Source organism: Betta splendens, chromosome 16 (assembly GCF_900634795.4).
Source record: "Betta splendens chromosome 16, fBetSpl5.4, whole genome shotgun sequence".
Taxonomy (NCBI): domain Eukaryota; kingdom Metazoa; phylum Chordata; class Actinopteri; order Anabantiformes; family Osphronemidae; genus Betta; species Betta splendens.
This window is the reverse complement of record NC_040896.2, coordinates 2288238-2313852: the sequence shown is the minus strand read 5'-3', so window position 1 is coordinate 2313852 and position 25615 is coordinate 2288238. Positions and strand designations below refer to the sequence as shown.

General features: G+C 42.6%; 1 protein-coding gene across 7 annotated transcripts in view; it reads left to right on the top strand.

Annotated features, from left to right (window-relative positions):
• enpp2 (ectonucleotide pyrophosphatase/phosphodiesterase 2) overlaps positions 1-25615 on the top strand; it is an 81150-nt gene that overhangs the window by 13849 nt on the left and 41686 nt on the right. For all 7 annotated transcript variants that reach the window (XM_029129799.3, XM_055503049.1, XM_029129800.3 and 4 more), the window contains 6 exons: positions 12407-12526; positions 14022-14077; positions 18850-18915; positions 19840-19912; positions 21269-21377; positions 21480-21605. In XM_029129799.3, coding sequence (XP_028985632.1) covers positions 12407-12526; positions 14022-14077; positions 18850-18915; positions 19840-19912; positions 21269-21377; positions 21480-21605 — 550 coding nt within the window. The remainder of the gene's footprint in view (positions 1-12406; positions 12527-14021; positions 14078-18849; positions 18916-19839; positions 19913-21268; positions 21378-21479; positions 21606-25615) is intronic.

Genomic DNA, 25615 nt, shown 5'->3' with positions numbered 1-25615 from the left:
GTCTTTATACCCTACACAAACGTTAGTGCCTCCTCTGCATCCCCTCGTTCGTTCTTCAGGGAAGTTTGTCGTTTCTGGCGGAGTCAGCGACTTTTCTGCTGAACTTAGTAAGTTAGTACCATCCGTACCATAGCCGACCCAATTTACCAGTGCCGCAAAACCATATACAAATAGTCACAGACAACTAATTAAATTATGAAAGCACTCGGAAGGAAGGAGAGAGAAAGGAAGAGAGAAAGCGCGCCCCTCTTTAGGGGCGTGGCGAGGCAACACAGCTGCAGAGAGGTTTCGTGTGCCTGTGAGCTCACAGAGAAAAGAGTGTGTGGAGCAATGTGATATGGAACTAAGGGCTGCAGTCTCAGAAACACGGGGATATATTTCGTGATAAAGTCACGTGATCGCGAAAACGCGCAATGATTAGATCATGCTCTTGGCTGGTCACAGCATTAAAAAACAACAGCACAGCACCACAATAAAGCTATCCTAAGCTAGCAAAATCATCGATTACACACCCCTTAGATTCAGGCAGAGCTATAATAGCAATATAGTCACATGATCATGGAGATTCACAGTGATCAGATTGCACGTTCAGCGTAATCAGAACAGGAAAAAAAACAAGACAGTACAACAATAAAGTAATTGGTGATCCCTTAAGAGTTCTACTGTGCTCAGACTCAAGAGAATGCCTCTGTCCTACTGCTCAGTCCTGGTGGTGAGGACAGGTGTTGTGCCAAAAAATAAAGTGCCAGAAATTGCTGCACGCGAGTAGAGATGGGAAGTTCGGTTCTTTTAACTAACTTAGATCTTTAACTCTCGATCAGTAAAGTGAATGAATCAATTCGAGTCAGTCGTTCATTTCATTTTTTTACAACAGGCGGCGCTGTAGCCCTTTTGTGGGATTTGTAAAATTAGCCACAGTACTTAAACACTATACAGTATACTGAAGACAACATGGTTTGCTTCAGTGGACAAATTGTAAACACAAAATGCCATGAATGAACGAATGATCCGTATGAACGAATTCCAAAAGAACTGTAGTACTTGGTGCTCGCCACAAAGCCTGAGCTGTGAATGATGAACGAGAATGATGAACTAAACAGCAGCCCGAGCTGCCTTTTACAAGACGGCGGGTAAAGCAAAACTAAAACTTATTTTGACAGTTAGTGAGGTTTTTAAAGCAAACAATAGGGCAGTAACAATAAGTTTCCTAAAATATTTACCTGGTGCATTTATCTTGGCCAAAACGTAACCCTATTATTATTATTATTATTATTATTATTATTATTATTATTAGTGCCAGAAATTGCTGCACGCGAGTAGAGATGGGAAGTTCGGTTCTTTTAACTAACTTAGATCTTTAACTCTCGATCAGTAAAGTGAATGAATCAATTCGAGTCAGTCGTTCATTTCATTTTTTTACAACAGGCGGCGCTGTAGCCCTTTTGTGGGATTTGTAAAATTAGCCACAGTACTTAAACACTATACAGTATACTGAAGACAACATGGTTTGCTTCAGTGGACAAATTGTAAACACAAAATGCCATGAATGAACGAATGATCCGTATGAACGAATTCCAAAAGAACTGTAGTACTTGGTGCTCGCCACAAAGCCTGAGCTGTGAATGATGAACGAGAATGATGAACTAAACAGCAGCCCGAGCTGCCTTTTACAAGACGGCGGGTAAAGCAAAACTAAAACTTATTTTGACAGTTAGTGAGGTTTTTAAAGCAAACAATAGGGCAGTAACAATAAGTTTCCTAAAATATTTACCTGGTGCATTTATCTTGGCCAAAACGTAACCCTATTATTATTATTATTATTATTATTATTATTATTATTATTATTATTAATAATAATAATAATAATAATAATAATAATAATAATAATATATATTTTATGATTGTAGCAGAGTATACAGGACCATAAAATCAACTCAAATCAAATGTTGATATAATCTTCGAAAGTATGGATTTACTGTACAAACACACTTTATATTATATACACAATAAAACTACACACATCTACAAGAATTAAAATCAAAGACCACTAATTAACTATGATTCCATGAGTAAATAATGTATGTCGGCTGTTAGGTGACAAATAAATGTCAGAAATCAGACAATGTTTATTTCCTTGTTTATCAGTCCACACAGCACCAAAACGAACTAATCCTTGATGAACGTCGCTCAGTTGAGTGAGTCCTGAACGAATCATTTCTATTTCCATACCTGCTGACTGAGCTTAAGCAGCTGCTGCCATGTGGCGAGAGAAGGTACTGCATGGAACTGAACGAGTCATTCACTGAGAGGACTTGTTCCTTCCGAGTCATATAAAAGATTAGTTTATAATGAACAAATCATTCACGAACGACACATCACTACACGTGAGTTTGCACCGCCTCAGTAAGGCATTTAGCTCGGTTTGTGTAGGACTGCAGCTGCTTATTTCAGTTTCAAACAGCCATAATTTGTAAGTATTATCTGCTACACGTTAGAGTGGTCGTAGTGATGCCACATCTTTTAGATTTTGTTTAAATGACCAAAATAATCATCGTAATTCTATTTACACTTTTAATATTTGCATGAGACCAGTTAACCAGTAAAATGCTTTCATGTTGCCAAAACGTGATTATAAGAGCCAAAGCTTTTGATCAGAAGCTTAATTCTGCCTTATTTTAAATACATTAAGCCCTGCTTTGTTATATTTACAGATATATATATAATAATAATATAATAAATATCCAGTCCATCTGATCTTTGTCTGTTCCTGCCTACAACCAGAAGAACCAGTAGCATGCTTTTTTTATGTTGCCAAAAAGTGATTAAAGCCAATATCTGTTTACTAAAAGCTTCTTTCTCCCTTATTTTAAGTTCATTGAGCTCTGCTGGGTTATATTAACATATTTAATGAACATTCAGCTCACTTGACCACTGTCTGTACCTGTCTGAGACCAGTACAACCAGTAAAATGCTGTTTTCATGTTGCCAAAAAGTGATTACAGCCAATATCTTTTGATCAGAAGCTTGTTTTTGCTTAATTTTAACTTCATGGGTTTAATTAACAAATTAAAGTTCACTTGACCAATGCTTGTACCTGTCTGAGGCTAGTAGAAGCAATAAAATGCTGTCTTCACATTGCCAAAAAGTGATTCAAAGTACCTCATACCTAGCCACATACACATACATTCAGGGCCGGGATTGGGCTCTTTCACTGGGGCCTGGGGGTGAGGCCAGTTGTGCGGTCGTGCTCCTGGAGGTGTCCCCCATTTTCAGTGCACTCTAGTTCCACACACTCACGTCCAAGCTGGGTTGCAGGGTTCTGGGGTGCCTTTTCCGCTGCCCTGTTGGAGGGGGACGAATGTGACCAAGCGAATGGTGTGGGTGCAAGAATGTATCTGAGAGTGCATGGGTTCACGTATGATTGACTAGTTTTTTGTGAGAGTTTATAGTGGGTATGTGTGTGTGTGTCTGTTGATGTACGTGTGGGTGGGTCTGTGTTTGTGTGAGTTGGTATGCGTGTGGTGCGGTTGGAGTGTGGGGGGTCCGGTTTTCCGCCCGGGGTACGATGATCGTCTGCCTGGGTGGTCTCTTTTCTGCTGACCCCCACCAATTGCTGGCCTTGTGCTGCAGGCCGCTGTGGTGCCAGGAGATGGGGTCGGGCCTATGGGTTCGGCCCCGCTCCGCTCGTGTGGGGGTGGTGGACTGGGATGGGGGCGGGTCCCACTCTGGGCGTGGGGGCATCTCCTGGCGGGCTCCCTACGGACCGTGGGTCCTCGGGCTCCACTCTTTCAGGCCGAACCTCCCGCCGGGGGGGAGTGTTTGCCCCTGGTTCTCATGGGGCGGACAGCGTTGACCCCCGGTGGCCCACTCTGACCTTGGGTGCTGTCTCTGTGGCTGCTGCAGCTCTGCCTGGGGGGCTCTGTGTGGGCGGCTTGGGTCGCAACACCTGCCCTCCTGGAACTGAAGGTGTGTGGGCTCCCTGGCTGCTAGGATTCTTTCCTCTGCTTGTTGGATGGGCGTAGTGGCCGAGCCCCTCACATCACCCTGGCTTCCACAAGTGGCATTGTTCGTGCACCAACGTCTGTCTCACCCTTTGAGTGAACAATGTTAAGCTACACAGCTTAACATTGTTAACATTGTCAGCATTGTCAACATCAGCTCAAGTGTTGAGGGACACTCAACACTTGAGCTGATAAACAGGCTTTTCAAACTCAACTGTAAGTATTACTGGTACTTATCACTACCAATATTAATAATGTGTGAATATGGAAATTGTGGTGTTGTATGTCATGACTATTATTAAGTACTATGGGATATGTATAACAATGTACATGTGTATGTATATGATATGTATATGTTTGTATGAGTATGTGCACATACCTTAACACTATTATTGGTATTAGTAATAATCTCCAAGGTAAACCACAGTACAACAGTTGTTTAGTTATGAATGTGTTAGCTTAAGGTACATCCCTGCTTATTTTTTTTTTGCACCAATTGTTTACTTAACAGATTTGCTTGGTTTCAGCAGCACAGCCACCCCCCCTCCCACACACACACCCCAAAGCGGAAACCTAACCTTTTCACCAGCACAGCAACATTACACATATTTAGGATTAGCTAAATAAAACATTAAATAAACCATTAATCCAGAAGAGTATATATATTTTATATATACCCCTCTTGTTAAAGCAAAGCTGTCCATCACAATATAGCATTCAGCGTAATATATGCTGCTTGTTAAACCTCTGTACAAAAAAAAAACAAAAAACCCGGGTGCCTTTCTTTTCTTTTACCTTTTCTTTTCCTTTTCCTAAATTCTTCCTATATGCATATGGAGAAATAAATTCACATAGACAACTTTTTTAATTCTTTTTTTCATTTCTTTTCATTGAGTCGTCAGAAGCTCTGATGGTATTTTTTTCCACAACAATTTGGCGTTGTCGGCTGGATTCCAGGGGTGGCGGTCCGGGGCGAGGTAAGCAGTTGACAACGGTCCTGACTGAAACAAATTCTTTAGGTCAGCCCTAACCTCCTGTCTAAGAGAAGAAGGGACTGACTGCTTCGCTCAGGGATGTTCACAGCTGGGATCCAAAGACCAAGTTAGTAAGTTATCAGTTCATTCAACTAACTTCGCTCGGTAAGAGAAATTCCAAAAAAGAAAACTTGTGTTACTTTTTCAAATTAAGGGGTTTTGATTCAAATAGAAAAGGACCAGAAGGAAGATATGTGAGGTTGCAAATCTAGGGAGTGGGGCTTCCTAGTCTGGGGTGGATGGTGGTCCCCCAATAACAAAAATGTTAGAGTATATTTAGGGTAACAGAAAGTGTTTAGAGTTGTGGAAGAAGGAAGCAGAAAGTAGGGCTAGGAAGCAGGCAGTAAATGAACTGCCTAGAGGAGGGAAAGATATTAATGATTCTTCTCATGGAGGAAAACAGCCTCCACTGTATTCCCATCCATGTGCATCCCCTCTCTCTATTTATCCTTTTGCAGAAATGCACGCGCTGAGTGTGGATCCCGACCTCGACTCCTGTCCTCCACATCATCAGCCAGCCAGAAGTCCAGCACAAATCGGTGGTAAAAGCTCAAAGACAGCCATTAGTGTCATCCTCATCAGACCCAGTAGTGTCAGCCCAGGCAGGACAGCCAGCAACCTCTGCGGCAGAAGGAGGACTGATATCTACCACGGGGTCCAGACCCGCCAACCCAGTCAGGTCACCCTATGATATGCGCTCTAACAAGAAAAGAGCCAACCTGAGTCCAAAATGGTCACCACCATTGATAGAGTTGTGTGATGAGAGCAAATCAGATGAAGGGGAGACACAAGGCACCTCGCTTATGTGCCCCATGGTTGAAGTAGCGGGACGACAGGGTCCGATCCTCATGCACCGCCCATGGACAGCAAGCAATGTCAGAGATGCTGCAGAAAATCCCCGATCCTATGATTTCAGGTAAAGGCTTTGGAGATGCCCTGCGATGGACTGGCGAACCGTCCAGGGTGTACCCTGCCTCTCGCCCATAGTCAGCTGGGTTAGGCTCCAGCACCCCATACCCTGCATTAGGGAATAAGCGGTTTAGAAAATGGATGGATGGATGGATGGCTCTGGAGATGAACTGATAACTTACTGCCGTGAGGCTCCAGTGACCCACTGGAGCTGAGCGTCTGCTTGCCAGAAAAAAGAAGACCGCAGATGTACACGATAAACTGCCTGACCCATCAGCACAGCTCTCCAACACAGACTGGGCCCACGCAGACTACCACAATTATACTACCATGTTGACTGCACTGGTAGTCGCGATAGCTAAAGCTTTTCCACGGAAAATGGACATGACAGCAGTCACAACCTGCAAACAGCTGAAAGATGAACCACTGGACGAGTTCATCCACCATCTCATCACCCTATACAACATCCACAGCGGCCTGCAACAACCAGCCAACCTCAGAAAAACTTGGAGACCCTGGGAAATCCATCTGTGCAACAACATCATGAATGGCCTGCAGAAAGATATTACTGCTAAGGTTCAACGCATCTACGTTGGGTGTGGGGACCTCTGCCGTCTGGCAGAGCTGCGCAGACACTCTCAGCACATGCTGAAGCAAAGATAGGACATTAAAGGCGAAAAAGTACAAAAAGAGCTACACATGGCTTCCCTAAACATGGTGCAAGCAATTGCAGGAGCACAGAGGAGAGAGAAGGATTTCAATTTAGGCAGAGGTGGAGGGGAAGAAGAAGGCCGCCTGAGACAGGAACCAGTGACGTGCTATTGCTGTGGCAAGTTTGGACACTACTCCCGTAACTGTCACTTCAAACCATCTAAACAAAACAACAAGCAGTGTTTTCAATGTGGGAAAACTGGGCACTGGCAGAGCGAATGTCCTCAACCAAAGGAATCCAGGGGTGCTAAGCAGGCTGATTGACTGGAGCGGGAGGAGAGTGACGGTGAAGCACCAACGGCGAGCACTGAGGAGGGAGGTAACACACACGCAGACATGCACGCAAACAGCAATGAAGAACGTTTTTTGCAACTAACCCTACTAACACATGTTTGCTAGATCAAGAAATTATTTTCCAAATTAAACTTCAAATTGCCACAGAAGAGAGCGTTTATGTGAAATATGAACATCCAGTTTTTAAGAAATTCCCTGAAATGACTCTTGTGATTGCCAGACAGACAGTTGTACTCCTGGTTGAGTCTGGAGCAACAACTTCTGTTCTGAGGTCATCAGAATCCACACACACATACCACTTAGTGAACGGTTAATCTGTACAGTAGGAGTAACGGTCTTCAAAGAGACAAACTGTCCCTTTGCCATGTGAGTCCCCATGATCAGGTAAAAGCATTCTTTTACCTGATCAGACGTCTGTCCATTAAACATAATGGGGAGGAACCTCATGAGAAAGTTAAATATTTGTTTAATCTCCACAACCAGAGGTCTACAAGTAACTACTATAGACAAACTACTTACATTCACAGGAGTCCAGTACTCCCCCAGTACTCCCTCATATGCATTTCAGTGGCAGCTGCAGGACCAAGGTTTTTCTGAGTCTGTAATGAATAGCGTGCATCGGCTGCTATCTTCATCTGAAACAACAATAATGCAAGCAACAAACTTGCATTATATTTCTTACGAGTCCTATGGCCCAGATCTTACGTATGAGAAACCATGGTTTTGTGTTCCATATAAAGCGGGGTGTTGTTCTTTCTCCTGAACAGGAATCTTTTTACTCTAAAGCAAAAACAGTCCCATATGTGCCACTCTGTAAACATGGGAAAGACACATGGGGAGATTTATCCACATTCATGACAATGTGTTAGTATAAAGCTAATCAGTGAGAAGCCACATCTGAACCTACGGTTTTGTACAATTCGAGGCATCACATTTATTGCAAACCTTTTACCTGACCAGCTGGGTGCGAGCAGCCCTCAGAATGTACAACAGCCAGAACCATCTAAGCAACAGAGGGTTTTCGATAGGGAGTTTGTTGCCCTGGACAGACAGGCTAGACCAGCTTCTACTACTGTTCATTGGCTGTGTGGTTCATCACTGTACTTTTATTTTCCACCTAATTGGCGGGGTGTGTGCATCACACTATCAGTACAGGATGAGACCTACATCATCTCAGACCAGGACATGTCTCACATCAGACAGAAGTGTGACAAGATGGCCCCTTCTAACAACATGACGGTGTCTGGGGTTATGACTTCCCAGACGACTTTAAACTGTGGTCAATAAGCTCCAAAGTGCTGTTGTCCCTGTTCCCATGGGATGGGGTAGGAAAGCTGATGCTTAGAGTAGAAACGATCAACTATAGGCTAATGTCTTTTCTTATTGCTTCTATTTTTGAAGGAAAAGCAGTCTGAGAGGAGCTTAGAGACCTTTGTTTAACAGTTCCACAAAATAGAACGATTCTACACCAGCCCACAGCTCCACAAGGAGGGTGTGCGTTATTGTAGGTGCATCTTGATGCACTTACATTCCAGCTAATGTTGAGAATGGCAGTAAAATTCCAGAAGCTTTGAACAAATTACTCAAATTACAGCAGGTCATGATGAAGGATGCAGTTCACGACTCAGTTTTTTTCATTCCTTAAAGGATGGAAACAGTGGTTTATCATGATAGTTGTATATATTGCTGTATTTCTGGTTCTGTGTGCCATCTGTTCCATGTGTGTTTTGCCCTGCGCTAAGGCGGCTGTGACTTGAGTGACTACGAACGCAATAGGCATTACAACAATGCGAATTCACAATGCGACACCTAACATGCATGAAGAACCAGACTTGTCTCTCCTCTCAGACCGTGAGGAGGATGATATCTCTAGGTCGGAAGGAGACTCCACACTGGAGAGTCCAGTGTAGAAAACAGATTTTCTTTCCTTTCCTTGTTCAAATCTTTTCTTCTTACATATGATAACAAAATTTCCGCAAATGCTTCATTACTAAGATTCTGTACACTGAAATCCCAGTAAATTCATATACATGATGTATCGTGTTAGTCTGCCATATAAATAATAATAATGCTGATCGGGTTGATTATTAATGCCTTAATAATCATCTGATTGTTTTTGATTCATGTTCATATTCATAAGTGTTGATCATATACATCCTTAAACATTCTATGCATTGTTCAAGTATATTGCTGCAAGCCTCTGAGCAGGAGGGGTCCTAAGTTATCTTATGAACAGGAAGCCTAGTTCTGATTTGATCACTCTGTGAGACAGTGTCTCACTGTCTGACTTGATGACCCTGTGACGTAGTGTTTGACTTAAACAAGGAACAGAATGCTCCTTGAGTGAGGCCTTTCTCTTATCTCACCTTTGTAGACTTGTAGATGTAGACTTGGCAGATTGTCCTGAAGTTTGAGCTCATGTGTGGAGGTTTTGTGTTATCTGTATGCTTTAAAACTCGGAACAGGAGGAAATGTTTTCAGAGAACCTTGGTGGACACCTTGTGTGAGCATCAACTTGTTCTCTCCACCTGGTTGCCTTTTACCTATTCTTTTCCATTCTTTTTTTTTATTTTTCCTATATGCATATGCAAAAATAAATTCACAAAGACAACTTTTTGAATTCTTCTTTTCATGGAGTCGTCAGAAGCTCTCGTGGTATTTTTTTCCACAACAATGTGTTAGCCTAAGGTACATCCCTGCTTATTTATTTTGCAGCGATTGTTTGATTAACTGATTTGCTTGATTTCAGCAGCTGGTTGCACAACCCCCCCCCCCCTGTTTTGATGAGACACTTATTTCTGCCTCATTTTAACCTTAAATGTGTTCTACTAGATCAAAATAAAGATTTAGTTAACGTTCAGCCCATCTGTTCACCTCTTGTACCAGTCTGAAATCAGTAGAACCAAGAAAAGGCTTGTTTTCATGCAACATGAACACAGCCTCATTCTGGTTGTACTGGTCTCAGACAAGTACAGACAGTGGTCAAGTGACCTGGAGGCCCATTAAATCTATTAATATAACCCAGCAGAGGGTAATGGAGATAAAATGGGGAAGAAATGAGCTCAAGTGAGCTGGATGTTCATTAGATCTGTTAAAAGAGAAATAAGCTTCTTATCAAAATAAATTAGCTGTAATCACTTTTTGGCAATGTTAAGACAGCATCTTACTGGTTTAACTGGTCCCAGAAGGGTGTAGAAAGGGATAAGATGTACTGAATGCTCATTGAATCTGTTAATATAACCCAGCAGAGCTCCATGCATTTAAAATAAGGGAGAAATAAGCTTTCAGTAAACAGACATTGGCTTTAGTCGCTTTGTGGCAACATAAAACCAGCATCTTGCTGGTTCTACTGGTCTTAGGCAGGAACAGACAAAGATCAGATGTACTAGATATTTATTACATCTGTAAATATAACAAAGCAGAGCTCAATGTATTTAGGCAGAATTAAGCTTCTGATCAAAAGCCTCTGGCTCTAATAATCATGTTTTGACAAAATGAAAGCATCTATCTGGTTTAACTGGTCTCATGCAGAGTTAAACAGTAAGCAGTCATTCACTGTAAAGAGAATTACGATGATTATTTGGGTCGTTTAAACAAAATCTAAAAAACGTGGCATCACTACAACCAAAAAAAACCATGCAGCGGATAATATTTACAAGTTATGGCCGCTTGAAACCGATATAAGCAGCTGTAGTCCTACACAAACTAAGCTAAACGCCTTAACGAGGCGGTGAGTGCCCCCGTGTGCATAAATCAATTTCTGGCAGACAGTCACTTTTTGGCACCACACCTGTCTCATGGGCATGCGTCGTATGTGTGCATGCACTGTTGCGGTCCGTTCCAGGTGTGCGTTGCGGTGATCGCGTCGTGATCACCTAAGACAGCAGCGGGTGAGGCGGTTAAGCTGGCGGTTTCCTGCCGGGTGGCTGGAAGTAGATGGGTGATCAGGCCCGTTCTCTGTGACGATGTCCATGTTGGTTCAGCTGCTGGCTGCGGTGGAGGCTCCAGGCGTGCCGGTGCAGAGGGAAGCTCCAGGTGGACGGAGGCGACAGTGAGGAGAAAGGAAAACAAGGGGAAGGGAGAGCAAAGAGCAGTAGAGAAGAGGAAAGAAAAGAGCAAAGACCAGGAGAGCGGCGCTTTGGCTCCAATGCCATTTGATCTTCAAGATTTTGACCCGCCTTGAACATTGTAGCAACCAATAGGGTTTAGGGCAAGTAGTTCACACCAACAATGAATGAATGAATGAAAAGTACTCATGAACAAGGTGTATCAAATCATAATTAACAGACAGGAAACAACCTAATCAAACCAACAAAACCAAGAGTGACGTGGAGAACAAAATAAAAGGGCGCCTCTAGGGCCAATTGTCATAGACGAGTTGTTGTCTTTACCACCTCCAGAGACATGCCGGTGTACACAAATAGTCTGTAAACCACAGTACGTTAAACATTTGTATGAACCAGAATCATTAACACTAGTCATAAAACTCTCAACCTTGTCAAGTCACTAATTATTACAATGCTGCACTTTAAAAGCACACTTCAATAGCAGCTAAGAAGATATGTAACAACACTGGTGTAGCTAGCTGGAGCGGTGTCACTACCCTAAACAAGAATGCATTGAAAGTTTAGGGAAGAATAAAACCCTTTTCTTTTTATTATTCCTTAAACATCTGGATATTTTCCAGATGTGAATATAGACATTATTGTTTTTTTGTGGTAAATTAATGTTCTAATTTCTGCAGTAAAAATACAATATATATTTAAAATAATATATAAATAAATATGTAATATTGATGTGTCAACGTTATATTTGCAGCAAAGCAAGAGAATATTTTAACCACCCTTTAGTTCCCATGTGCTAACTTTCATAATGCAGCAAGGTGTTTATTAAAGGGTTAGTAAACATTTTATTTCTTTGAAATAAGTAAAGCGATGTTATGTTCCCGAACATGCAGATTTGGGTAGACTAGCTGTTAATGGACTATAATAAATTAAATATGCCCATTACACATATGTCTACTTGTCTTGAAATGTAATGGCAAAACTGGAGCTCTGTTGACCTTAACAACCAACAGCTTTGCCTTTTCTGTTTAGATGCCATGTTGTCTCTGGAGGTGAGTGAACCACTGGTTTTACCGGACATAATTGTGATTGACACTTGTTGGACCTCATCATTGAGATCTTGGTCAGCTGAATCTTTTGTTTTGAATGGTTCTCATAAAACTGTAAAAGGGTCTAATGTTGTTGTGTCTCACCCTATAGCCGTGTAAACAGGCTCCCTTATCTTTTAGCTGTTCCCATTAAGGTTCACCACAGCCAATCATCTGCTTTCATTGAACTTTGTCCGCCATGTAACCCAAAAAGTAGATTTCATTTAGTGGTAGTCAGACAAAATAAGACATTAAAGTAGATGGTAAACTACTGAGTATTATTATAATTTACCAATGTTTCTCAGGGCCTCTATCCAGAATCTCATGGCATTGTTGGCAACTCCATGTATGATCCAGTGTTTGATGCCACCTTCACCCTAAGAAGTAAAGAGAAACTCAACCATCGCTGGTGGGGAGGACAACCAGTAAGTCTTTTCTTGTCTTTTCTTGACTGATAATGTGCATGCAGTGAAAGTATTTTTCACAATCTGTGACTGGAAAATGTCACAGATTGTTTCTGTAAGTTCTGCATAATGAGGTAAGATAATTATTCTTTGATTTCTGGGAACAGGCTTTGTATTTTGAGGCAATTTGCCACTGATTATTTGCATCTTTGGCGTCCGTAATTTCCCTTGTGTCAGTTCCATAAGGAGTCAGAATAGTGGCTGATCCTGCAGTTGAAGTGGAGCTGTTGTTGCTGACAATAAATACGTAGGTTTACCAGCTCTTTGTTTACCAGCTCTTTGAGAATGGGATTAGTTTGAATGACCTGTTGGTTCACGAACTGCACCTTCAAAAACTATGAGGAGGCATAAGGATCGTAAACTTTCTCATTGCTTGGCACTCGTAGGCATGTATACGGTGTAGACTTCTAGACCCAACATTGCAAAATTAGACACAGGTGGGAGGTAGGAAATAACGGTCCAAAACCCAGAAGAGTAGAAAAACCAAATACAAGAGGGATCTGATCCTTCTAAGTCTGCTCTTTTAAAGGTAAAACAGGAAGAATGAGAATTTTTTTCTGCAGGAGAGAGTAAAGTTGGCTTTGGTCAGAGTTTGACTCATCTCAATGAGCAAAGGAGCAGCTGAACTCAGGGCGTGCATTAGGAATAAATGGACTTACTTAAAGTTCTTTTGTATGTGCACTGGACTCAATGTCTATGAAGTTGAAAAGAATGTAACTGTAATGGGTATCTGCCAGGTTTTCTCTCTGCTGCCTGAACAGGGGGACTTCACTTTTTAATAAAAAGCTGGAGGCCAGCAGTGCTTCTTTGCGTGGAAGGGTCTCTCTAGGGCTTTCTAACAGATGCAGGGACTGTATTTAAATATACTGGGTGCCTGACTCCTGCATGTTTGGGGCGTCATTTATGTGTAATTTGAATTTAGGGAATTTATCATTGGATCAGGAAGAAGATTTTGATAGAGTAGACTTTATTTATTGTATATAGCGCCAGATCACAACAAAGTTGTCTCAAGGCACTTTACAAGGTATGGTTTAAGACAATACACAACTAACCCCAACAAGTCCGCATACAGTAAGCCTTTAATTACAATTTGACAGGAACAGTGCAGAAGAAAAAAAAATCCCTCTCTAACGATTAAGAAACCTCCAGCAGAACCAAGCTGAATGTGGGCGGCCATCTGCCCCGACTGATTGGGGTGAGGGGATAGAGAGAGAATAGTTGTTTTTAGTTTTTCAGGCTTTTGGTCTGTGGGATGGATGATGGCTTTATCAGTATATGTATGTACCCTGTATCAATGCATGTATGTGTTCCATTTACAGTGGGTTCCTTCCAAACCGTATAATCCCCCAACCTTTGAACATCATGGCCCTGCTTTTCTTCCACTCATGTTGTTGTTTTTGTCCAGGGTAACACCAGTAGTATTCAAAGAAATACAATAATGGCATTGTTTTTCCAGATATGGATCACTGCTCTCAAACAGGGAGTGAAAGCTGCCACCTTCTTCTGGCCTGTGTAAGCTTTCAAGCACACTTGCATATAAAACACCACAGTTTTTGTATCTTTCGTTCACCTGATTTTTTGTTTGAAATCAAAAGTCAAACAATGAAAAAACAAGCTTTTTTTCATTATTTCATTATTAACGTGATAATGAAAAAACAAATAAAGCTAGTTTTTTTGACATTTCATTTTATTCACAGATCAAAGTGTTGAATTTTAAAACACTGTCTTCAAGCTGGAATCTTTTTTTTTGTTTTTAAGCTTTACTGAATCACAAGAGTCGGAAGTTGATCTGAGCTCACTGCCATTAGCAACTTCTTCTACAGTCAGATGTGATGGGGGACGGCCTATTTTCATTGACCGCTGTATTATGCTGCTACATTACGACTACTCTGGGGATTATTGGATGATGTATTTGAATGTCATTATTAACGATTAAAGGAATAAACAGATTTACATATATTGAACCCGAGTCCGTCAATATTTGTACGGAGCTCGTCGGACAAGCTTCCCTCAATCAGCCGCTTGGCGTCTCTGGAAATATTGAAGCCTGAGAGGGTCGGCAACATTGTCAACGAAACGGGTAGCCATTGTTGGGCTTACTGTGGATGAGAGCCACGTTTTAAGTGAATCTGAGGAATCATTGCTGAGATCAACTAGCGACAAACATCGACCTCTGGTCGATGTTTGTCGCTCGGATACGATGAGTGGATCACAAGCTTGTACTGCTGCCTTTGATGTCAAGTGCGGTAGAAGTCTTGTCAAGCGATATGGCGTTATCGTAGCTTATCTAGCGATTAGAGCCGTACATATCGAAGTCGCTGCATCCCTGGACACGGATTCCTTTATTAATGCATTATGCTGCTTCATTGCAAGGCATGGTCAAATCCAAGAGCTGCGTTCCGACAGTGGTACCAACTTCGTGGGTGCAGACGTGAGCTGAGCGTGCTATGGAAGAGTGGAATCAGCAAAAGATTGCTGATGTGTTGTCCTTAAAAGGAGTGAAGTGGCTCTTCAACCCCCCTGCTGGGTCACCTATGGTTATGGCGTTCCATACTTAGGAGGTCCATACTTAACCTTGCTTTAGGAAGCAAGGTTATCCACACAGAAGGGGTCTCACTCCCAGAAGGAACAATAGCAGACATTGAGGAAAGTTACAAGTACCTTGGAATACCACAGGCGAATGGCAACCTTGAGCAGGCACAAGGAATGCGGCAACAGCCAAATACCTCCAACGAGTAAGGCAAGTCCTAAGAAGCCAGCTCAATGGCAAGAACAAATCCCGGGCAATAAACAGCTACGCTCTGCCAGTGATCAAATACCCTGCAGGAATAATAAGGTGGCCAAAGGAAGAGATACAGACCACAGATGTTAAGACATGAAAGCTCCTCACCATGCATGGAGGGTTCCACCCCAAATCCAGCACCCTGAGACTGTACGCTAGCCGCAAGGAAGGAGGCCGAGGACTAGTGAGCGTGAGAGCCACTATCCGGGATGAAACATCCAAGATCCATAAGTACATCAAGGATAAGGCCCCGACAGATGACGTGCTGAGTGAATGTCTCAGGCAGTGGAGAACAGAGGATGAGATGCTGGAAGAGGGTCCATCATGGGAGGACAAGCCCTTACATGGAATGTACAAAGGCAGCCGGTAAAAGTGTCTACCCCGACCGTGTTTGGGACCCAAATCTGCCGCGTCAGCGCCCAGTTTGCACTGCGGGAGGAGTGTGTTACGTCCTTCTGGCCTGTAGGAGGCAATTGACTCCCACTTTTGGTCCTAAAACATTGTGGTTGATTATGTCATATAGCCTCTTGTAGAACAACCAATGATCAGGTCTTGGGTGGCCTAGTGGTTAAGATGCATGGCTGCAAAACTTCTTGTCTGGGGTTCGAGGCTGAGTGGAATCAGTTTTTTAATTTTAATTAATTGGAAAAACAGCGTCTCATCATCATCATGTGATCACGAGATGACAACGTGGTATTACTTTGTGCATGGATCGCCAAGACCATGAACCGCTGGTCGCGTTATAGTATTTAGTATAGTTATGAACGTAAGGAAGTTATGGCAAATTATGGCAGTTTAAAACCGAAAATAAGAAGCTGAACGGTGCTCCCTCCTGCGTGCAGCATTTGATTTGTGGCAGACAAGCTACTGTAACCCTGATTTCTCGCTGTTGGTACGGGCTACAATTATCTTTACGTGGTGTTTAATGCACCACACGGCAAGACAGTACGGCACATGTACACTTTTTTCTTTACGCCGCTCTTACCCAACGCGCGTCACCTTTTTCCTGTCCCCCGTCAACAGGTAGGGGGACAGGAAAAAGGTAGGAACTAATGTTAATTACAAATAAAATCACAGTAGCTGAAATGCCACGTTTCCCAAACATAGAATAAAAAAATAAAAAGGAATACTAACTAAGGTTACACTACTACAATTTAAAAAAGGGAATAAGGATGATCTAGACCAGAGGTCTGCCACCGGCAACACCCACGTTTTCAATGAAAAAAACACACTGGGAACCGCGGAGGGCGGACATTGTCAAACATTGTCAAGGCATCGGCAAGGACAGCTAACTTGCGTTTCCCTGCTTCAAACAGCTGCTGTCACTGAGAGCAACCCGTGCTGCATCACCGGTCAATCTGGAAACGCATTCATTGGTTCGGACAGTTTAAGGTGTGTGAACTGGGGAGGAGACGGGGGCAGTGACTGAAGAGCGACTGAATAGAGTTGATGTCTTCCCCGCTGACAGGCACATTCATTTGATAACGCACTTACCTTGGCTGACAGTTCAGTTGAAAAACACTGAATCTTTACAAACCGTCCCTGAATAACATCTATGAACTGCAGTTTCTTCCTTGATTATCCATGATTATTATGGAAGAAGCTCAAATCATCGCCAGTCCAAATTGTGCAATTAATACTGTGTTTACAATAAAGGTAAATAGTAATAATAATATTTTCAATTTAAAATGCACTGTATATTTTAAAGGAATGTTACAAAGTGCTACAAATAAATTAGACCAGAAAGCTAAGATAAATACATACGTTTACTCTGGCACAGTAAACATGTTGAACAAACTACTTGCTGCATTATTGAGTCTTAGACCTGCAGCTGATCACGCCGCCCGATGCTGCCCAGTCTCCTACGCAGCTTTGTCCCGTAGCTGTATTTCTCACATGCTGATCGAGTGGTAGCAACACATTAGCATGTCTATGCGCCTCTACGGGGGAGGGGAGGGATGAGAAGTTTGCCTTTGCGACTGTGAGCAAACATGAGACAAACAAAAGCTTGGTCGAAGTCAGATCCAAGTCATCTGAGTACGAAACACATCACATATCATTCGATCTCGTGTTTCATTCGAGCGGCAGTCTGGAGCTCTCTGCTAAGACTGCTGCCCAGCGACCCATCCACGGATGAGCTTCCATTAAAAATTAAAAGCTTAAAAAAGTTTTTTTTGTTTTTCGTTTTTCTCTAAACAAAAAAACAGTTTTTAATCCAATTTCTTGTGTTTTTGTTAAAAATGTTTTTGCTCGGTTTATTGGTTTGTAAGGCGGTGCTTTTATTCAAATCTGTTTGCCACCCACAGCAAGAGAAAGGAGAAGCTGGTGAAGGTGGATGGATGGGCGAATAATGTTGTATCAGATTTAAGAGCTGTGGGTGTGTACATATTCTTAAGCGACGCCTGCTATTTAAAGATACGAAAAAGCTGAGGAGAATGAAAACAAGAATGTGTTGCTGCTGTGGCGCTGCCTGTTTTAAACCACACAGAACAATTATAACTTTGCAGTGAACATAAAATAAGTAAGCTATCAACAAGTTGTTGCCCTTCACACTCCCCACATTTGAGCACACAACAGATACTTAATAGTAAAAACTAAATAGTAAAATAGGTCTGGTGTAATATATGTGTGTTACAGGTAGAAATGAACAGTCGGACCTCAGTTACGCTGTAGCGCTTTGGAGGCTTCTAATCAACGCTGCGCCACCTGGTGGTTAAAACGAGACTAGCGTCCGGATTTTTTTCAGCCGGCTGCAGGATTAAAAATCTTTAGTCAGCGACGCACTCGCTGCACCGTGGCGACGCGTCGGTACTGCAGTAAAAACCCTAGTCACTTTGAACCGCTACCACTGTATATATACCACTCTATTCTCACCCTCCGCGGGTGGTCCCATCCACTTTCCAAGCTCGGGTCCTCTACCAGAGGCCAGGGAGCTTGAGGGTTCTGCGCAGTATCCCTCAATATATATATATATATATATATATATATATATATATATATATATATATATATATATATATATATAGTTTTTGTCAACATCTACATGAATGTTAAACTCTTCGTCTGAGCTAACAACTAAGTCAAATAAGAAATTGTGGAATTCAGTTAAGAACTCTGAATATGGAGTAGGAGGATGGTAAAACACAACTGGCTTCTGAGTTTTATAGTCTGGGTGAGAAAGGCTCAGAGTGAGGCTCTCAAATGAATTTGAACTATGTTTAGGTTTAGGAGTAATTCAATAAATCTGAGTTATAAATTGCTGCTACTCCTCGACCTGATCTTCTAAGAACAACAACTAAGTTTATGTGACTCATTGAAGTTCACTCATTTAAACTGACATGTTCATTCTGCTGCAGCTATGCTTCAGAGACAGAACAGATGTACGTATGCGATGGTCACTTATCAAGTCATTTAATAACAAGGATTTAGAGCAGAGAGATTTGATATTTAATACTGCCTAGGATTTTCAGCTCTACCTAATGTAACACTGTCTGTATTGCAGTGCTATTCCGTTAGAGAGGAGGATACTGACCATTTTACAGTGGCTGCACCTTCCTGATGGCGAGAGGTGAAGACTGTTTTTCTCATTTCTTACCATTGTTACTTTGTATTTGAAGCAAAACTGTAATGGATTTGGCATGATCATTCAGATTAGCGTTTTATTAACCGATTTTAAAGACTATATGCTATATCATTGTATACACAGCAAATGACCTCAGTGCCATTTCCACTAAGCTTCCAACATGTAAACTGAATTGGTGAGCTTTCCCTTTCTATGGAAGCCTTTCTTCTGTGACCCTAGGATTGACCTTTTCTAGGTTTGTGTCGTTCTTTAAATGAGCTCCCCATGTGTAGTGGTTGTTTGGTTTCCTTGTGTTTAATGGATTTTCTCCAGGTACACGTAGGAGAAAGGTGGCTTTCTCCTACGGTCCAAAAACATACAATTAGGTTGTCTGACTGTAAATTGGCTGTAGATGTGTTGTCTTGTCCCATGTATTTGATCTAGACATCAGATGATAAGTGAGTAAGTTGTGATTCTGTAGGTTCTCTTACCACAGTCTCATTCAACCACTTTTTTTTCTGAATTTAAAGCAGTGATGTATTTTCCTGCTGAATTAAATATTTATATCTCTATATTTCAGCCATTTAAAGAAAAGGGGTTGAATTTTGTTTCTGTTTATCATTTAAAGCTCCAGTGTATGAGAACAGATATAAGCCTTGAACTTCTTTGTGGACAGATGCTGTTCATGTTCTGAGAGTCAAAATATTGACATATTTTAGCTTTTTCAGTCAGCTTTTTCATGTTTTAGAGTAGGATTCAGTGTAGTTTCATGATTTGTTGACTACTTAAATCACTGAATCATTATAATCTGACAAGATGCTACTGTAGCACTAGTTTAACCAGCCTCCAACACTGCTAGATCAGTCAGATGTAAAAACTACAATTAGATTTGAAAACCACAACTGTGACAAATACTTTCCAATTTTTCAGACCCTATGTTTATGCTATGCACTCTGAGCAGCCAGACACCTATGGACACAGGGTGGGGCCAAAGAGCACAGAAGTAAGTATCAGCATCGTATGTAACATAGAAGATGCAGCCATAAATACACTAATTATTATTCCATCTATCATCTACCGCTGAATACCGCTGGAGCTTATCCCAGCATGCTGAGGGTGGGAGGCAGGGTACACGGAGACAAACAACCACGCACACACACACACCTACAGGAAGCCGGGGGGCATGCAAACTCTACAATTCTCGGGCCACCCTGGGAATTGAACAAACACCTTCCTAAGGCAACCACGCTACCCACTGCACCACCATGCCACCCCATTAAATATTAGTCTTTACAGAAAAACAGGTCCTATCAAAACATCTGCTCACAGTTTTACAAAAAGAGCCCATTTACCGTGACTTATTCTGTTCTATCCTAACCAAACCCATGCTATTCTCTGTTCTCTTTGGGCTTGTGATTGGGTTTACTCTCGTACTGTTTCCCTTCACTGCTGGATAAGGCAGTACACATCTAAAAACCTTTACATTTATGGAATACACTGATTGGGGCATAACATTTTGACCACCTGCATAATATTGTGCTGGTTTCCTGAATGTGTGCTATGGGACCAGGCACCAAAATGTTAGCAGCAAATACATTTAATCCAGCACATCCATCCACATCCATAATGTCCAGCTCATCCTACACATGCTCGATCAGGCTAGGATCTGGGGTAAACCTTCATTCATCCATCAGTGGGGAACTTTGCTAAGCTAACCACTGTATATCTGTACAGCTTATTATATATGTTATGGATTGTGAACTGTCAGTTTGGCTTCTAAAGTCTGATCGCAGCAGGACCTGCGATATCTGTCCAAAATGTTCCTAAACCATTTTATTTTCAAATGCAAGATGCATTACTGTACTGTATAAGTGTACATGGTCTGCACCAGTGCTTCAGAAGGTGATAGTGTACATCCTGAAGTAACATCTGTATCAATGACTTTGTCACCAGTTCCTGCTATCATCACGACTGATTACTCTGTCCTCTGTACTGAGTGCTGCACACAGCTGTATAATATCAAAATAACTAAACCTAGTCGTAAAATGCCTCAGTTCTAACACCACTTCAGTGTACTGTGCAGTACACTGAAGATGTGACAGCAGGTAAGCGCAAACATTGATTATAACATGAACGCACAATCAAATAAGATTTGAACTAAAATTGTCCCCTGGGACAAATAAAATAAACCAGTCAAGAAAAGGCATACAGGGAAGTCCCTCCAGTTCTTAGATGCAAAAAGATTCAAAATTAAGAAATTGCATGTGCACAACACTGGTTTGTTTCTGCGTGTTGTTTATTAAAACACACGTTACAAGACTTGAATGTAATTTTGTACAATTCCTTTTGTACATTGTAGTTGAACAACCCTCTGAAGATGATTGACAGAATAGTTGGCCAGCTGATGAATGGACTTAAACAGATGAAACTGCATCGCTGTGTCAACATCATCCTGGTTGGAGATCATGGTAGTGCCACACACACACACAAGGACTTGTGTTTTTAAGCTTTACTGTACATGCCAGGCAACCTCCACCAGAGCAGACATGATGTGCGTTTCTGTGTTCTAGGCATGGAGGAGGCCCATTGCGACCGCACGGAATTCCTTAGTAACTACATGACTAATGTTGATGACATCATTCTCATACCTGGGTCTCTAGGCAGAATACGTTCCAGATACCCTAACAACATGAAATGTGAGAATTAGTTTTTTTTCCTCAGAGGTAGTTCACAATGTACATTTTAAAAGCTTTTCATCATTTTGTTAGTTAAGTTGAATTGAAGACCATAAGTAATTTATCAATTATTTTCAGCTTGTAATTAAGGGAAGCTATTATAAGATAAGCAACAAAGGAACCCAGTACTGTTTAGTCTAATACTGTGTGGAAGTATAAATTTAGCAAGTCATTCTTCCAGGGGTGCCGTTAGGAGGGGGAAAGTTAGGACGATTCTAAGGGCCCGCAAACTTTGAGGGGCCTACAGAGACCAGCTTTATTAATAATAACATTAATAGCAGTAATATATGAGATATCAAAAAATGTATCTATTAAAGAATTGCAAATAAGGCTAAATTACGACTTATTTCTGCCTCTCCAGTCAAATTCCACCCCTCCTACCATTTACTGCATGGTTCTGTCCGTCCACCCGGATCCTATAGACTCACTACTGAGTGAGATCGTCAACGGTTAAAGCAGCAACATCCTTGCCGTCAACAAAGCATTAATCCGGCCATCAGAACAGAAAAGAAAGGTTTAACAAAGCAGAAAGAGAGAAGAAGGGGCCCACAGTAACTTTTAAAAAAAATTAAAAGAAAGGTTTGTTTATTTATGGAGCTTCCATGTTGTATGTTAGCGCTGCTTTCATAGCCGACTCCCTATGTACTGTCCTCGCTGTGCGTGCATGACAGCCATGCATGCACTAGCTGCTACAGTAGATATCCAGAATACAAAATGCCCACACAAGGCGTTAATTTCTTGCATTAAATACAAGTTGTAGAAAATGAGTTGCTACCGTTTCTCCTTCTTACTTCTGAAGCTAGCTTACAAATGGGAAAATACGTCCAAGATCTGCTATTTGATGAGAGCGGTAGGAGCGCTCACTCTACTTCCCAAGATCCAAGTATGTAGCTCTCACTGTGACAGGTTTACGGAATCAATCTTTAAACATTTCCCCCACACCTGAAAGGCGCCACACTCTATTAAATGTGAAATTAATGTAATTTTGACTGAACATCGTCAGTAGAAATAATAATCATGTAGCTAGATTCAAACTCACAACCTTAGTATCACCAGCCTTGCACTCGAACCAACTGCACCAACTAGCCAATGCAAAAGAGAGTGGTCAGTACTAAACCATAGGCTCTGATAACAATTTGGTTTTATACGGCCTATAAATGCCAGCGGTGCCCCTGCATTTTTCTATAAAAACAGATTAAAGTAATTTAAACTTAAAACAACTTATAATTGAATTATAATTACGATTGCACGTTTCCAACACGTAAAGCAGTTCACAATTACTATGGAGCCCCTCCCACATGGCAAACTTAGTCTGGGCCAGATCTGGTTCAGACAGCACACTTACATTTGGCCCGCATAACTCAGCCTTTTGGTGGGGAGTTGGGCCACACATGGGCCAGCACTGGGGCAGCCACAGTAACACCGGAATTGGTTCTCTGTATGCAGCACATCCCCTGCCTCTAACTAGCTTTACACACCTGGTTGAAGAAGAAATGGCATCAGTTGTTATCCTAATGTATACCTTAATCAAGCCATATAATAATGTTTTCAGCCCAAGTTAAAAATGCCCCCCAACTGGGCGGCCAGTAATGCAGTTGGTAGGGAGGTTGTCCTCTAACTGCAAGGTTGGTGGTGTTAAAGTGTCCTTGGGCAAGGCACTGAACCCCAAGTTGCTCCTTGTGATTCCTGCAACCGCAGCTGTGTGTGCATGTGTGTAAATGAGAAACTACTGTAAAGCGCTTTTGATCCTGAAGTTGGTGTCATGAGAGCCGCTGCCTCCCGGAGGAGCCCTTTTTCTGGAGGGTGGATGGGTCGTTATGGCGGTTGGCAGAGATGTGCCAGTAAAAACTGAGAGATGGAGCTGTTTCAGTTTTTTTTACTGTCAAAAATACCCGCAATGAAGGTGGGAGCGTCATCTGGGTAGCGGAGAAACTCCTTCACCGGAGGGAAGGGCTGCTGCGGTAACCATGGGATGGCCATGTCCGAAACTGGATCCACTGGATTCACTGTGGCCACAGGGACTGGGGAGCGAAGCTGGGTTGGAGCTTGAGGCGCCGGGACTGGCCGCGATTCTGTGACTGGAGAATGACGAGGTGCTGCGGCTGAAGCAGCCTGGGGTATTCTCTGGGGTAGCTCTGAATCCTCTGGGTTCTGAACTGTCTTCCTCCGACGTCGGCCGGGCACCGACAGCCGGGGCCCGATCTCCTCCTCTCAGGGGTCAGGACAGGGTCTGAGAGAGCGTTACCGGCATCGGGGACACTCTGAACCTTCAGCACCTTCAAGATCTGGCGTTCCTCGCTGGGAGCCAGCACGCAGTGGTGGAGTCAAAACACGGGGGGGAACGGAGTCCATGAAAACCCCTCTGCTGCACATAGGGATTCCTGCAGCATCTGGTTGCGGCCGCTCTCCAGCTGGTGGAGCCAGAGTGCGGTCTAGCGACTGCTGAGACGCCGGAGCTGAGGCCTTAGCAGGGGGAAAGAAGCACAGCAGAAGCAGACACATGAGCAGGACTACAAGATCAACAGGAACCGAGGACTGATCTTAAGCAGGTGGAACAGCAACAGCTGGCTGACGTTGGGACGTCGGTGGGAAGCCATGAGTTGGCATTCAACGAGGGATCGTTGCGTAGGCGGGCGTGGCGTGCAGAACACACTCTAATTCCTTGTGCTCTAATTCCTCGTGCTCTAATTCCTCGTGCCTTGAGCACAGCTGGTCGTAGAGGGTGTGAACACCGGGACAGTCTAGCCTGCATCCACTACTGCAACGACACTCAGCTGGGCCTTTGGACTGGCCACTTCCCAGTGGTCCCTCGTCAGTGCCGAGAAACCGACGCGGCGATGTCCAGGTAGGCTAGGGGATGTGCGGCCATAAGACAGGGAAAATTAAAAATTAATAATAAAATAATTATATAAAATAAAAAAATATCTCTTTGCAGTCTTGAGGCAGTCAATTTTTAAACACAGTATGTGTACTGTAACTCTATAATGGTGCCATGTAAAACTTCACAGATTTTCAATGGGTGTTGACCCAAACAATGGCAGTAGCATTTAAGAATGAAGGGACACTCAGATTCCTCCATATTTTCTATGCAGAGAAATTATCATTTATTCCTCTGCAGAAGTCCCCTGAGACATCTCAGAGGAAGCAAGCATTGACAAATTGATTCTGATAAAAGGTCTGTCAGCGATGGTGCACATGTAGATGTGGACTCTGGACTTCCTGAAACTGAAGGTGTGTGGGCTCCCTGACTGCTAGGATAGCAGCCAGGGAGCCCACACACCTTCTTCCTTCTCTTTCCTCTGCTTGTTGGATGGACGTAGTGGCCAAGCTCCTCACATCCCCCTGGCTTTCACAAGTGGCATTGTTCATGCACCAACGTCTGCCTCACCCTTTGTGTGAATAATGTTAAGCTACAGCTTTACTAACCTTGTAGTGGGACACTCAACACCTGAGCTAAGTAAGTTACTTACTTACTTACTTACTTATACTTATCACTACCAATATCAATAAGGTGTCAATATGGAAATTGTGGTGTTGTATGTCATGACTATTATTAAGTAGTATGGGATATGTATAACAATGCATATGTGTATGTATATGTTTGTATGAGTATGTGCACATACCTTAACACTATCATTGGTATTAGTATTAATCTCCAAGGTAAACCACAGTACAACAGTTGTTTAGTGACTGGCTTAGGATTCATGTCACGATCGCACGGATGAGGACCCACATGCACAGCATAACACGGTTTGGATGATGATAAATGATGGTTTATTCCAGGTTTAACGAGGTCAGGCAGAGACAGCGTCAGGGGCGGGCAAGGTTCAAACACGAGATGCAAATCGAGGGTTACAATACCAAGTCGTCGGGCGTCGGATCGGGGTCAGGCAGGCAAGGTCGGTAACAGGCAATTGTTGAACACCAAGGCGGACAGGACAGGCAGGGATAAGGCAGGCTCAGAGTCAGCG